At 40.3% G+C, this 13,757-nt stretch overlaps 1 protein-coding gene across 1 annotated transcript; it reads left to right on the top strand.

Annotated features, from left to right (window-relative positions):
* The first annotated feature begins 851 nt into the window (after window positions 1-851).
* On the top strand, window positions 852-5,039 carry krt18b (keratin 18b). The gene is made up of 7 exons (XM_077014639.1): window positions 852-1,399; window positions 3,135-3,217; window positions 3,315-3,471; window positions 3,662-3,826; window positions 4,143-4,268; window positions 4,456-4,676; window positions 4,775-5,039. Exons 1-7 carry the CDS (start codon window positions 938-940, stop codon window positions 4,794-4,796), a joined length of 1,236 nt encoding a protein of 411 aa, XP_076870754.1. The 5' UTR covers window positions 852-937; the 3' UTR covers window positions 4,797-5,039.
* Window positions 5,040-13,757: the final 8,718 nt, after the last annotated feature.

The following is a 13,757-nucleotide window of genomic DNA, read 5'->3' as shown; positions in this document are numbered from 1 at the left end:
CTACTTCAGTGGCTGCTCAACTATCCCAACAGTGCACAGTTTTAGGATTAGCATTGTGTTATTGTGTTTAACCATTCACTGTGACACATTAAGTTCACACAGCTTAGATGGTATAAACACAGCTCTTCTAACTCGTGTACTCAGAAAGGTAGTAGAGTTCTGTTTTCCCGTTTGGTGAAACTCTCCTCAGGGAAAGATATGCTGAGCTTTCCTCAATCTTAGAGGTTGCTCTTTTTTGGACTTAGTTATGTAAGATTGAGGTTGACACCTTAAAAGGACAAAAATGAAGAGAAAGTGAAGGGATCTCAGCTATAGTCACTAGTCATTTATAGTAACATCTCTTGAATTCTCAAAAATTGCTTTTGCTGAAAAGTTTCAAACTTTTATCAGAAAGTTAAAGATATCTTGTGAATCACTGCTTTAAACATAATGTTACATTCGAATAGTTGTTTTATATATAAAGTTAATTTTTAAAAATTTTAAAGTGGTTTTCAAATGAAGGTTAGCTTGGAAAGCCACCTAACAGTCTGGGAAATGACCCCAATCTTTCTTTCCTGTCTTCACGTTGATTAAGACACATTTTAAAGATCTAACTTTACACACCAGAGTAATATGCTTCCATAGACCTGACAGGGTTCTTGCCCTTGTATGTGTGTGTGAGATGAAAAGAAGCCAGACAGAGCGAGAGAGTTCACTGACTCCACAGAGAGGCAGGAAGTAGAAGTTGAGAAGGGAGGGTGGGAGATGATATGGGCGGAGTCACTAGAGGAAGGGTCCTAGCTGGCCAGAGTACACTCGACACTCAGAGAGGAGGGACTGGACTGCTGGGTAACAGTATAAAAGCCTCACACCAGCCCTGCTGCAGCTCTCGCGTCCTTCCTTCTTCCAGAGCGCACTCGTTTATCTGCTCCACTGCCTCTCACATCCCTCCATCAGCATGAGTTACTACAAACCCCAGTCCTCTCAGGGCTCCTTCACTCGCTCCATGCCCGGGTCGTATCGAGCTCTCAGCATGTACGCCGGAGCAGGAGGTCATAACACCAGGATCTCCTCTTCATCTGCGTACGGCGGCCTGCGCTCCGCACCCCTGGGCTCCGCCGTGTCCTCCTCCTCAGCCTTTAAGGTGAGCTCGGCCTCTGCGGGGCTGGGAGCGGGCGCGGGGTCCTACAGAACCTCGGGCTCCTCGGCAGGAACCGCTGCCGGAACCGTCCTGGGCAACGAGAAAGGCCAGATGCAGAATCTGAACGACCGCTTGGCCTCCTACCTGGAGACGGTGCGGAAGCTGGAACAGGAGAACAGCGTGTTGGAGCAGAAGATCAGGGAGGCCATGGAGAAAGCAGGACCAGACACACGCGACTACAGCAAGTACAACACCGTAATCGATGACCTGAGAAAGAAGGTAAGACATTCTGCAGGAGGCGGGTTGCCAGTTCTGCAAGAAAATGTATTGGCTGAGTAAAAAACTGAAAATATACCCAAATCTACCATATGCAACATATGAAATGGAAATGGACTGTGTAAAGAACACATGTGCCAAATGTGTCACTGTTAGCTTCATAACTCTTTTAATAACTTCCATATAACTATTTAAAAATGTCTCCTGCATTTCATTTCCTTTTTCAGTTTCTCTTGTAGTTTTTAAAACTTTGTAACAAGTCTTAAGGGAAGTGGGTTGGAAGGGGGTTATCAAATTTCCAGCCAGTACAATGAAGGGAGAGGTCCACGAGTCTTTGTCTCCCTCCCCCACATTCTGCTCTCCCTTTTTCACTGCCCATCCTATACATTTTAAGGAAGTTGCTCACAGTGCCTGCTCGTTGTCATGGGTTTTCAAATTTTGGTTACCATGGAGAGGGACAAACACAAATATTCATGTAGTTGTCTGTAGAGCCATTGCAAAATGTTTAAACCACAGAGCCTTGCCAACTCACACACTACTACTCGCTCTCCAACTACAGGCCAGAATGCAAAACAGATGTGATCACATGCTTACTCACTTACACACAGACGCACGCACACACACACACACACACACACACACACACACACACACACACACACACACACGCGCACACACACACACACACACATGCACGTACACGCACACACACACACACACACACACACACACACACACACACACACACACACACACACACACACACACACACACACACACACACACACAACCCAAGCATGCAAAAGAGGAACTGCAGCAAAATTCAAAGCAGATTTTGGTCACTCTTTTGCAAAAGTTGTTCCTCTTTTGACTTTTGTTGTATTGCTATGGATACTCAAAACTGAGTTGAGATTTACTTGTAATGCATGTGACACATGATGGCATATCAGGTGTTTCTGATGCACACGGACTTCTGCTGAATACAGGAAAAGTCTTTTCCGTTACGGTTTTATCAGGATGTTCTACATAGTAAAAAATAACAGGTGTGCTGAAAGGAAACTCTACTCTATTCCTAACCCAGTTCCCCAAGACATACTCAAACATGTATCCATAACAACACCTCCTTGATTCTCAAACAAAGAAAGAAAGAAGGAAAGAAAAAAAACAGAAAATCTATTGGTTAAGCATCTGCCAGATGTCCCAGCTCTTAACCTATCAGAACATGTTGTGTTGTTATGTTATATAAGAAACTGCATCATACACTGAAAAACTTATTAGACTATAAAGAATTCTGGAATATTTTCAGGAGTTTCATAACAACTGCACACGCTGCCGAATCTGCAGTGCTGGCCAAAAGCAACATGAGCAGTTCCAGAATTAATAGACATTGAATAGTCGTGATTTCATTTGAGCCATATGCCAGGCTGATTTAATCAAACGTTTCTGCTCATCAGATTGTAGGAGCTACTGTAATTTAATAACTGCTGACAAACATCTTAATGTTTTAATAACTCCCACCACATCATGTCATTAGCTCTTATCCCATAACCAAATCTGTCATGCCTGTAAGTTAGACCTTAGATCAGAGGTAGAGAACTGATAACCAAGGGCAAGCCCTGTACTATGACCTATGAAATCCATTTTAGGGCGTACAAAAATCGACAGTAACACACACTAAAGACACACTAAAAGTTCCAGGTTATGGCATAGAGAAGTTGACATACTGGTTTGTCTGCAGATATTTGATGCCACCGTGGATAATGCACAACTCGTCCTGCAGATCGACAATGCCCGCCTGGCCACAGACGATTTCAGAGTCAAGTGAGGTCCTAACTGAAAGTTACACAGTAAATGTAAAAACATTTTTTGCATTTTTACTTAATATGTGTAAATAATTGTGGCCTTATGTTTTATGTAGATTTGAAAATGAGATGGCTATTAGGCAGTCTGTGGAGGCAGACATTGTAGGTCTAAGGAAACTCATTGACGACACCAACGTTGGTCGCATGAATGTTGAGGGGGAGATTGAGACCCTGAAAGAAGAGCTTGCCTTCCTCAAGAAAAACCACGATAATGTCAGTATTCATTTCTAAATGAATTCTCTAATACATTTTCTTTAATTACTAAAAAAAACTACAATTGTATTTAAGATCAAATGAAATGTAGAGAAGATAGATATTCCTGTTGGGAAAATCTAAGTCTGTTGTATTGTAAAATGAATCTTTGTTGTATATCAGTCTCACTGCCTGTCATCCCCCACAACAGGACGTTGCAGATTTGCGTAATCAGATTGTCCAATCAGGCGTACAGGTGGACGTTGACGCTCCAAAGGGTCAAGACCTGTCTCAGGTCATGGAGGACATTAGGTCAAACTACGAGAGGCTGGCGCTCAAAAATGCAGAGGAGCTCAAAATGTGGCACGAGAATCAGGTAGAGTGTTAAAATCAACAAGTTTTCCTTCGGCTCAAAATTGTCAATGTTAGAAAGAGAACAGATTTAGCATGAAAAATTAACCATCAACCATGAGTGAGTGAGTGAGTGAGCAAGGGAGTAACCTACAAACTACACCCAAGGTTCATAGATTGGATGGATGGATGCATACATGGATGGATGGATGGATACATACATACATACATACACACACACACACACACACACACACACACACACACACACACACACACACATACATACCCTAGATACTTTATTGATCCCAGGGGGACATTTCCGATATTTCCTTCTGTAGATGGCAGATGTGCAGGTGCAAGTATCCCAGAACACAGAAGCGCTACAGGGAGCTCAGGTGGAGATGAATGACCTGCGACGGCAGATCCAGACCCTGGAGATAGAGCTAGCATCTCAGCAAAGCCTGGTAACGCTACACCCACAAACCACAAGGGCTGCTGCCCAAATCAAGAGACTGTCCAATACCAGCACTCACTTATAGGACAAAATACAACTCACAAGAGACATAATAACAAACAGATTGACTACTACTATGTACAACTAGCACTTATAACAATAATAACAATAATAATAATAATCATTCCTAACATCAGAAAGCATCTCTGGAGGACACACTCCGGAACACTGAGCTGCGCACCAATGCAGAGATGGAGAAGTTCAACGCCATCATCCTGCAGCTAGAGGGCGAGCTGGGGCAGCTGAGGGGCAAGATCACTGAGCAGGGTCAGGAGTACGAAGCCCTGCTCAACATGAAGATGAAGCTTGAGGCTGAGATCGCCGCCTACAAGAACCTTCTGGACGGGGGAGACCTTAAGTGAGGGTCTATTCACACGTACGGCGGGTAGACCATACATCTAATTCAAGTAAATAAGTGCATAAAACTGTGTTTCTGTGTGCTGTTTGTTTTTGCAGACTCCAAGATGCACTGGAATGACATCACAGATGCAGTCTGGAGTGGAGACGGATTATCGCAGAAATCACAGAAGTTTAAAATAATTTTAAAATGTGAAGGTTTCCTCTGAACGGTCATGGAAAATCATGGTTTCACCCGTGCCAAGCACTTAAACTAGATGCTACCTGTGAAATAACAATGGGTAAACCATAACATCAGCCACTGTTAACACCGAGGCTCCAACAAGTGCTAAAATAAACCCTGTTTTGAAAAAAATATCATTATTTGTCCATTTTTTATACATTTATACACATTGTCCAGATGGTTAAGCCACTACCTGCCACCCCTGCCCCAAAAATTTCTCCTTACTATATTTTAAAATTGTATATAAATCTTTGAATGCTACAAGTGAACTACTGGCCACTGAAGGAAAATACCTTTAAATATGTGTTCACCTCAGGTTCACCTTAGGTTCACCTCGTATTTTCCTCACCTGAAAGCTCGGGCAAGTTGTTCAGGCGAAGCTCCTGATGTTATCTTAAACTAGAAAACTTTATGCACAGTACACACACACACGTACTGGAAGTACACACAGTACACACACACACGTACTGGAAGTACACACAGTACACACACACACGTACTGGAAGCTGGTTTTCTGTAGCTTCTGGGGAACTTCATTTCCCTAAGGATGGTTACAGAATTCCAACACAGCACAAACTGCACTGGATTTACTTAACCAAGTCTTGCTTTTCACAATATATTACGACAAAATCCCAAAATGAACTGTCTACCTGTTAGAAAGTAAATTAATCTACTCCCCAGAGAAACACTCCTAACCCAGGTCTACAGAACATACTGACAGGTATGCAGTGAAGCTCGGGGAGTTGTGTCCAGTACATTAGTAGACGTACTGTATGTCTGCTGCAAGTCCTGCATATAAGAGCTCTACAGCACCCCCAGCTGGTCATTTAGATCTGGCCCACACAAATGTAAAAAAGTTTTGAAAATAAAAGAGTCCCCACACTCCTTTTTCTTTAGTTATGAAAGTCCTCACACTAAAAGTTTTGTGATGAATGTAATACCATATACTTTGTCAGGTTATGTTCATCAGACTCTAGGAATGACTTTGAGTGGGTATAGCCCATTCCTCCTTGTAAATGTGATCAAGCATTTGGATGATGTTTAGGGACAGTAATTGCTATATTGTGTGTGTGTGTGTGTGTGTGTGTGTGTGTTTGCTTTTATGTATAGCTGTGAATTGTGGCTATATGTCTGTTAGCGTAAGCTGGCCAAAAGAGGGCACTAGGGCACCACCCTAACTGCTAGAGAGAAAAAAAATCAAAATAAACATTTAAAAATAATCACTAGCTACTTATTTTAAGTATGAGTGTGCTAAAAATACACAATAGCCTGTATTAAGCTTCCTGGTCATTCCCTGTCTCGCCCAAGCGATTGCTCACCATTGCTAGCCAATCAGCATCTTTGATAATATCGTTACTTTTTTAGCATAGAAGAATCGATCTGTCTGTCTATAGATATTATAGAGAAATTCTAGCTCCTCCGTCTGTCCCATTTCATAGATATATACTATATATAGCATTGTCAATAACATCAATATATTATATATACAGTAACTGCAGAGTATGTAGGTAAGATACATAGAGATAATAAAAATTGTAGTGAAGTACACAAACGTTGTGTTTCCAGGACATTTGGGTTGGACAAAGGTCCTTCATCAGCTGTACAAGTGAATTAATATGAGGAGGAACCAATTTTATATCTACCATATATATACACCTTCGCTCACCTTCCTTGACTCACATATGAGCTTAAGTAACATCCCATTCCTAATCCACATTGTTCAATATGACGTTGGTCCACCCATTGCAACTAGAACAGCTTCAACTCTTCTGGGAAGGCTGTCCACAAGGTTTAGGAGTGTGTTTATGGGGATTTTTGACTTATTTTTCCAGAAGTGCATTTGTGAGGTCACATACTGATGTTGGGCGAGAAGGCCTGGCTCTCAGTCTCTGCTCTAATTTATCCTAAAGGTGTTTTAGTGGGTTGCCGTCAGGACTCAGGACTTGTTTTGTGCACTGGTGCACAGTCATGTTGGAAGAGGAAGGAGCCAGCTCCAAACTGCTCCCACAAAGTTGGGAGTATGGAATTGTCCAAAATGTCTTGGTATGCTGAAGCATTCAGAGGAAGCATCCTTTCACTGGAATTAAGGGGCCAAGCCAAGCTCCTGAAAAACAACCCCACACCATGATCCCAAACATTTCCATTTTCTTATAATACAAGCTTATATAAAAGCAGTTGACTGTAGAATATTTAGGAGTGAGGACATTCCACAACTGGATTTGTTGCACAGGTGGCATCCTATCACAGTTCCACGCTGGAATTCACTGAGCTCCTGAGAGAGACCCATTCTTTCACACCTGTAGCCATGCAAGTGATTGGAACACCTGATTCCAATTATTTGGATGGGTGATCGAATACTTTTGACAATATAGTGTGTATATATGTAAAGTTGAAGTGAAGATGAAAGTAAGGAATGTCTTTGTAGGCCTTGGAATGTAAATAATTGTATTGTAGATTGTAATGTATTGTAGATAGGAATGTGTTCATGGGTTTATAATGAATTGTGGTATTTAAATGCTCAAAAAAATGTTTCTCAACAAATCAACAAAGGGGTCATCATTTTAGTCCCCATATGAGCTCCTCTTATTTGCGAGTAGTTCTTGGAGTTAAAGGTGCAGCAGTTCATCATGTTTATCTGGAAACTTTGTGTATTTCAATGCAATTTTGAATATATCTCCATATATTTTGTACCTCCTCTTTATCAGGTTTATCTTAGTTTGCAGTGTAATGGTTTTGACAAACTGATGATCTTACTTTACAACTATGAAGTTTAAGCAGCTGTAGGAGCTTTTCATCTGACACCTAATTTATACCTAGATGAGATTTCTGCATTCATTTTTTTAATGCAAGGTTTCTGTTTGTTTAAAAGTTTTTACCTTTAATTAACAACATATACAAATGTTTTTTTTTTCTGTGAACATTAATAAACACAGCTACAATTAAAGCCAATGGGTTTTTTTTAAGTTTCTCTAACATGAAAGCCACATAATCTAATGTACACATCATTCATAAAATTGCATCACAAACAACACCAGGCTTCCTTGTACATAACATAAGTCATCCAGCAATATATCTAGAACTTCCAAAATTCTATTAGCTAATAGTAATGTATATGTTTCTGAACAAGAGTGAGTCTGTACTTTACTGACTCATACTGTACATTCTGTCTGAGAACATTAGTGCGCTAATACGAATAACTAATTATCGTCATTTATTATTACTTTATTGATATGTTTTATTTCTGGCCTTTTCACAGAGCACTGGTGAAATTCAATACGTCACAAACAGCTGCATCTAGAACATTTTCCCCAGCTGCTACTGATGTTGCATTGTTCAGGACATTAAGCACATGGCTGCAGCAATATGAACAGCAGCAAATGATGCCCATGATTCAGATTCAGAACCATGATTCAGATTCAGAACCATGATTCAGAATATGATTCAGATCCATTATTTGGTGTTACAAATAAGTTGTTGCATTGCTCCCAAGGTTTTCTCCAAGTTTAAACACGTTCGACCAAAGGATAAGACGGGGGAGGGGAGGAGCTCAAGGGGGCGGAGTTGTATATGTGTGGTTGTGGTCACTGGAACGGGCAGAATGAGAGGGAGAGAGAGAAGGAAGAGAGACACAGAATTCTGGCTCGATGTCTTAGGGCAACCAGCTTGGAATATTTGCATATTGCTATGTTGCCGTGTGGCGATGCATGGAAATGAGAAGGTAGGGTGTGTGTGTGTGCGTGTGTGCGTGTGTGTGTGTGTGCGTGTGTGTGTGAGAGAGAGAGAGAGAGAGAGAGAGAGAGAGAGAAATATCCTCAGAAATATGTGATTTATAATCTCTTTCTTCTCTGTTTTTTCTAAGTGTGTTTCCTACCTTTCACCATGTAGTCATAAGTAAATATTTGAATTGGTTTCCTGTGGTGGAGATGGTGGTAAATTCAGTACTTTTGTTTATTCCTTTCACAGATGAGGGAACACATGTTGGTCACATATTAACATGAACCACTATCAGCTCACATATGAGTTACACTCTAAGAAAAAGTCCAAGGAACAACAATGTGGGCGGATCGTGTGTCTGCTGCAGTAATAAAATGTGTTCCACACGGTTTTGGGGTGGGGGTAATGACTTTAACAGTCAAGGCTCACAGTAACCTTTAAACCCAACTGCAAGGCAAATGAGATCACTATCAGTACAATTCTACTGCATGGAAGCTCAGTTGTAATTATAGGGCTGGGCAGAACTGTATGACAATATCAAATCCAGTAATGCAAATATATTCCGCAGTGATTGGTTCTTGTACAATGCTACCAGGTAGTGTTAGTAACTAAATCAATAATACTGTTCTCGTTGTTCTCGCCAAGCACTGTTTGTGTGTGTGTGTGTGTGAGAGAGAGAGAGAGAGAGAGAGAGAGAGAGAGAGAGCATGAGGGGAGGATGTTCTCTTTGTAAATAGATCCCAGGTCGAATTCTTGACATTCCGTGTGCAGCCATTCTTTGGGAAAGAGGATTCTCTTTCTGAAAGTCTAGAATGTGTGGTACAGACAGCAATGTGTGGTACAGACAGACATAAAGACAGAGAGAATAGAAAGATTAGATTCAACTGAACTGTGGGAAGGATGTTGAGTACAAGACTCCTTAATCGGATTTCTATTTATGTTTTTTTTTTTCTCTACTGAATGTATAAGGGTCATTCCATGCCAACTCATATAGGCCTCCCAGTTGATGTTATTTTCTTAAATTCAGCAGACCTGGAAATCATACAGCTCTTCTCCTACTACAGCTCTAATTGTACTAAAGTTCTACTCCTAATACAGCTCTATTCCTACAACAGCTCTACCCCTACTACAGCTCTACAGCTCCTACTAGAGTCTTTTGATTTGTTTTTGAAGCTTCAACAATTGCCTATTTTTCACTGAATTGGGTTGAAATTTGCACTGAACATACAAGAAACACTACAGGAAACTTGTAACGTATTCACTGGTTGAAATCATCAAATTAAAAGACATAAATCTTCTTATTAATGAATATTTGAAGGAAATAAATTATTATTTAATTATTATAAAATTATCATATAACATGCACTTATGTGTTAGATTAAAATGATCATAAAATATCCATAAAATACATATTGATTCCTTCACTCCTACTAACAACTTTTTCTGAAGCTTTCTTACTTTCTTTCTTACAGTTTCTTTCTTTCTGCCAGATGTGGTAAAGATGCACTGGTCATCTGAGTGGGCGGAGCAACATTACGACATCACCTCCTCTACATCACCTCCTGCCCATTCTAAGCCTTTTTCACACCCACAGCCCAGCCATCCTGGCTTCTCTGGCTATTCCGATGACATCAGTGCCCTCGGTGCATCCACTCTACTGAAACGCTATGCTGAAAGGTATTCCTTCACTCCAGCCTACACAGAGCCTGGTGCTTTCCGAAGAAGAGACACTTCCCAGGGTGACTGGCCTCTGGGCCACAACCCAGAGAGGCTTTCTGAGCTAGACGGAGTGAAAGGGTCTTTGGAGAGTGCAAACTGCCTTACAGAGCAATTCAGCCCTGGTTCCATAACTCAGGAATACACTTCTGCCTACAGTGGGCCACATTTGTACCCTAAACCCACCTACCTGCCACAGTCAGCTTTTGACTTACCACCTGCCTACCCATCTCCTGCAGCAGGGTACGCCTACGTCCCCTGTTTAACAGCCCCGAGTTCCCCCTGTCCGCTCCCGTCGGGCGTACATGCAGCCACACCACTGAGTACCAGCCTCCCATCCAACCATGGGAGACGACCCTTTAAACGGCCCGGTGATGTCCAGGAACATCCTCGCAACCGGAGGTCTGGACATGATCCGAGCTCTGCCAGAGCTTCACCTTATGTAATCGGGGCCAAGAGTGATCACCAAAGAAGTGAGGTCACAAGAAACAGCAGTGCAGACCTTCACATTTTAACGACAGACAGGTTTCCCCCCATGTCCAGTCTTAAGGGAGAGCATTTACAGCCCTTTGAGATCAACTCTTATGCAGGTCCTGAGCAGTACCCTTATCCCTAAGTTTATGCAATAAACACAGAACCTTTAAGAGAGGAAGATTAGTTTGATCCGTTTTTGAGAGTATACACATCTCATCTTGAAATGCCACAGTAGTAATTACGAAAGAGTATTAGTTAGTAAATAAGGTGCAACTAATATTGGTTATATATCTTCCATCTTGTTCCCTCTTCATGTAATCAATCAGTGATGGAAAGGGCCTCCTCTAAATATAACCCCTCCTCTAAACATAACCCCCCCCCCCCTAAACATAACCCCTCTGATCACTGCATATAAATCCAAAGGAAGGTGAGGGTAGATGTGGAAAGGAACAAAGGATGAATAGAAACAGAGGAGTTCTCATTTCAGACTTAAGTAAAGATTCAGGAATGTATACTCAGAAAACTCAGGAATTTGCGTTATATCAGGGCATATGTACAATGTTTATAATGTGTTTTATCCTGGCAAACATGTGCACATTTATATTTGATGTATTGATTTTGACAAGTTTACAATGGGCATACTAAATAAGCTTAGTATTCAAATAAAAACATACACTAATTCACACAGTAAGTTGTGAACATCCATAAAGGGAGGTTGCATGCCACCAATGTGTGTAATGATTCTCATTGAACAATGTTAATGAAACAATAGGAAAAGCTACAATATTGCTGACAAACTTGGGAAAGCTTGGGAAGTGCTCTCACTGTCATCGTCCTCATGGTATTGTCACTCACAATAAGGGAAGGAGTTACTGCTAAAAAACATTTTCATTTACAGTAAAGCTAAAAGAGTTTGATTACATGTGAATCTTTAAAATGTCATCCCTGGACTCTTTCCACTAATTCTTGGCCATTGTACACACACTAACAGTCACAAACACACAAAGCCAGGAGGAACTGGTCACCTTCCTCTCCTTTGACTGCCGTTGATCAAGGAGCAGGACGCTTCCTGCAGCTGGTTGACATCTGTGCATCTGTGGACATGTTATGATATGTAATCCCATCCCATCTTCTCCACAACTGGGACGGGTCTAGAGAACCAATCTTTTAGAGATGTGTGAAGGCAAATCAATGGTTAAAACTTGAAATTTACAAACGGCTTAGAAATGGTCCAGTGTTTTTTGTGGCTGGTGTTAAGAAAGCTGTTAAAACCTACTACCTGTTTACTTATGTGTTGGTTTACATTGAATATAAGGTATAGGTACAAATGTTTGTTCAGTTTATTGTTTTTCCTGTTAGAACATCTACCTCAAGAAAACTTTGTGCAAAATAAAAAGTTTTACCAATTATAGTTTGTGATTTTTTCTGAAACTTTATGAAAAAAAGGCAGAAAACTAAGGCCAATTGTATATTTATTATTTAGCCAGTTTGCAAGCAGTGAAAAACTTCCATGTTACAGTTTTGTGTATGTTGTTGGATATTTTTGTAATGCCCCCCCCCCCCCCCCCCCCCCATTCTGGAAACACATATTCAATTATGGATTTGGGGTCGATTGTTTCTTTACCCCATGGAAAGAAAAATAATCAATGCTACCTGATCTGATCTTATATAACAGCCCTTAGGAATATTTCTACTGCTCCATCCACTTGGACACTAGGACACTAGGTTCTATGACAAATATCTTGAAGAAAATGAAAACATATCATTCTAATCACTACAACATGAAAAGGGTCATTTATTTCTGTGAACAGATGCAAAACACTTTGTAAGTTGCTCTGGATAAGAGTGTCTGCTAAAAGCCCAAAATGTAAATGTTCATTTCTTTGTTTTCTATACATTAACATAAGATGTCGGTACAACACAAGGAGGGCAAGAAGCAGCCTGCTCATATGTTGAGAAAACATACAGCTGACAGATGCCTGACTTTATACTAAAATCAGAAACGTGACTTTAGACTAAAATCAGAACCCTGACTTTAGACTAAAATCAGAACCCTGACTTTAGACTAAAATCAGAACCCTGACTTTAGACTAAAATCAGAACCTTGACTTTAGACTAAAATCAGAAACGTGACTTTAGACTAAAATCAGAACCCTGAGTTTAGACTAAAATCCCTGACACCATCTTCCTGTTTAGTTTTTTTCCCACCTCCAAACCTCCTATGTACATATGTGTATGGCGACAGATGTTCTAATATCTGAAGAACCCTCCTATGAATGCATACCGAATTTGCACCATGTATATTCTAGCACATGCATTCACAGTCTCCCAGAGCAATCCACTCTGGAAAATTATGTACTTTGTAATTTTATATTACATTGAAAATATTTTAAATTGTCTCTATGTGTCTAGGTTAGTTTATTTGTGTCTTGCTGAAGGTAACTAGCATTATTTGGAAACCTACAGTCTTTGTGTTTGTCCCTCAGATATGCCTTCATTTCCTATAGTGATGTTCTATTCTGAAGTTCAATTTTGGTTTCTGAAAGCCTATTAATAATGTGATCTTCACAAATAGAAATTGTCTCCCAGGTCGTCTTAAGGATAGATGCTGTATATGAATATTGTTATGAATATACTGTTCCAAAATCTAGCAAATGACCAGTTTATTTTGCAAATGGTACTCCCTTTCTGACAGAATGTTAGTAATGTTGAGCAAAATGTATACTTAATTCGATGTATGCTACAACTGCGTCAACTATGATTATCGATGCTACAATTAAGTTCCATACAAGAGATCCATTATATATATATATATATATATATATATATATATATATATATATATATATATATAATTATACATGATGCTAGGTGTTTGCATGTAGGCCTATAGTTTTGTTTTCAGTCTGACAGAGAGCAGAAAAATCATACTGCAAATGATTTACCTAATACCTA

This window comes from Brachyhypopomus gauderio, chromosome 8, assembly GCF_052324685.1.
Source record: "Brachyhypopomus gauderio isolate BG-103 chromosome 8, BGAUD_0.2, whole genome shotgun sequence".
NCBI lineage: Eukaryota > Metazoa > Chordata > Actinopteri > Gymnotiformes > Hypopomidae > Brachyhypopomus > Brachyhypopomus gauderio.
The sequence above is the reverse complement of the archived record's forward strand: the minus strand, read 5'-3'. Positions and strand labels throughout refer to the sequence as shown.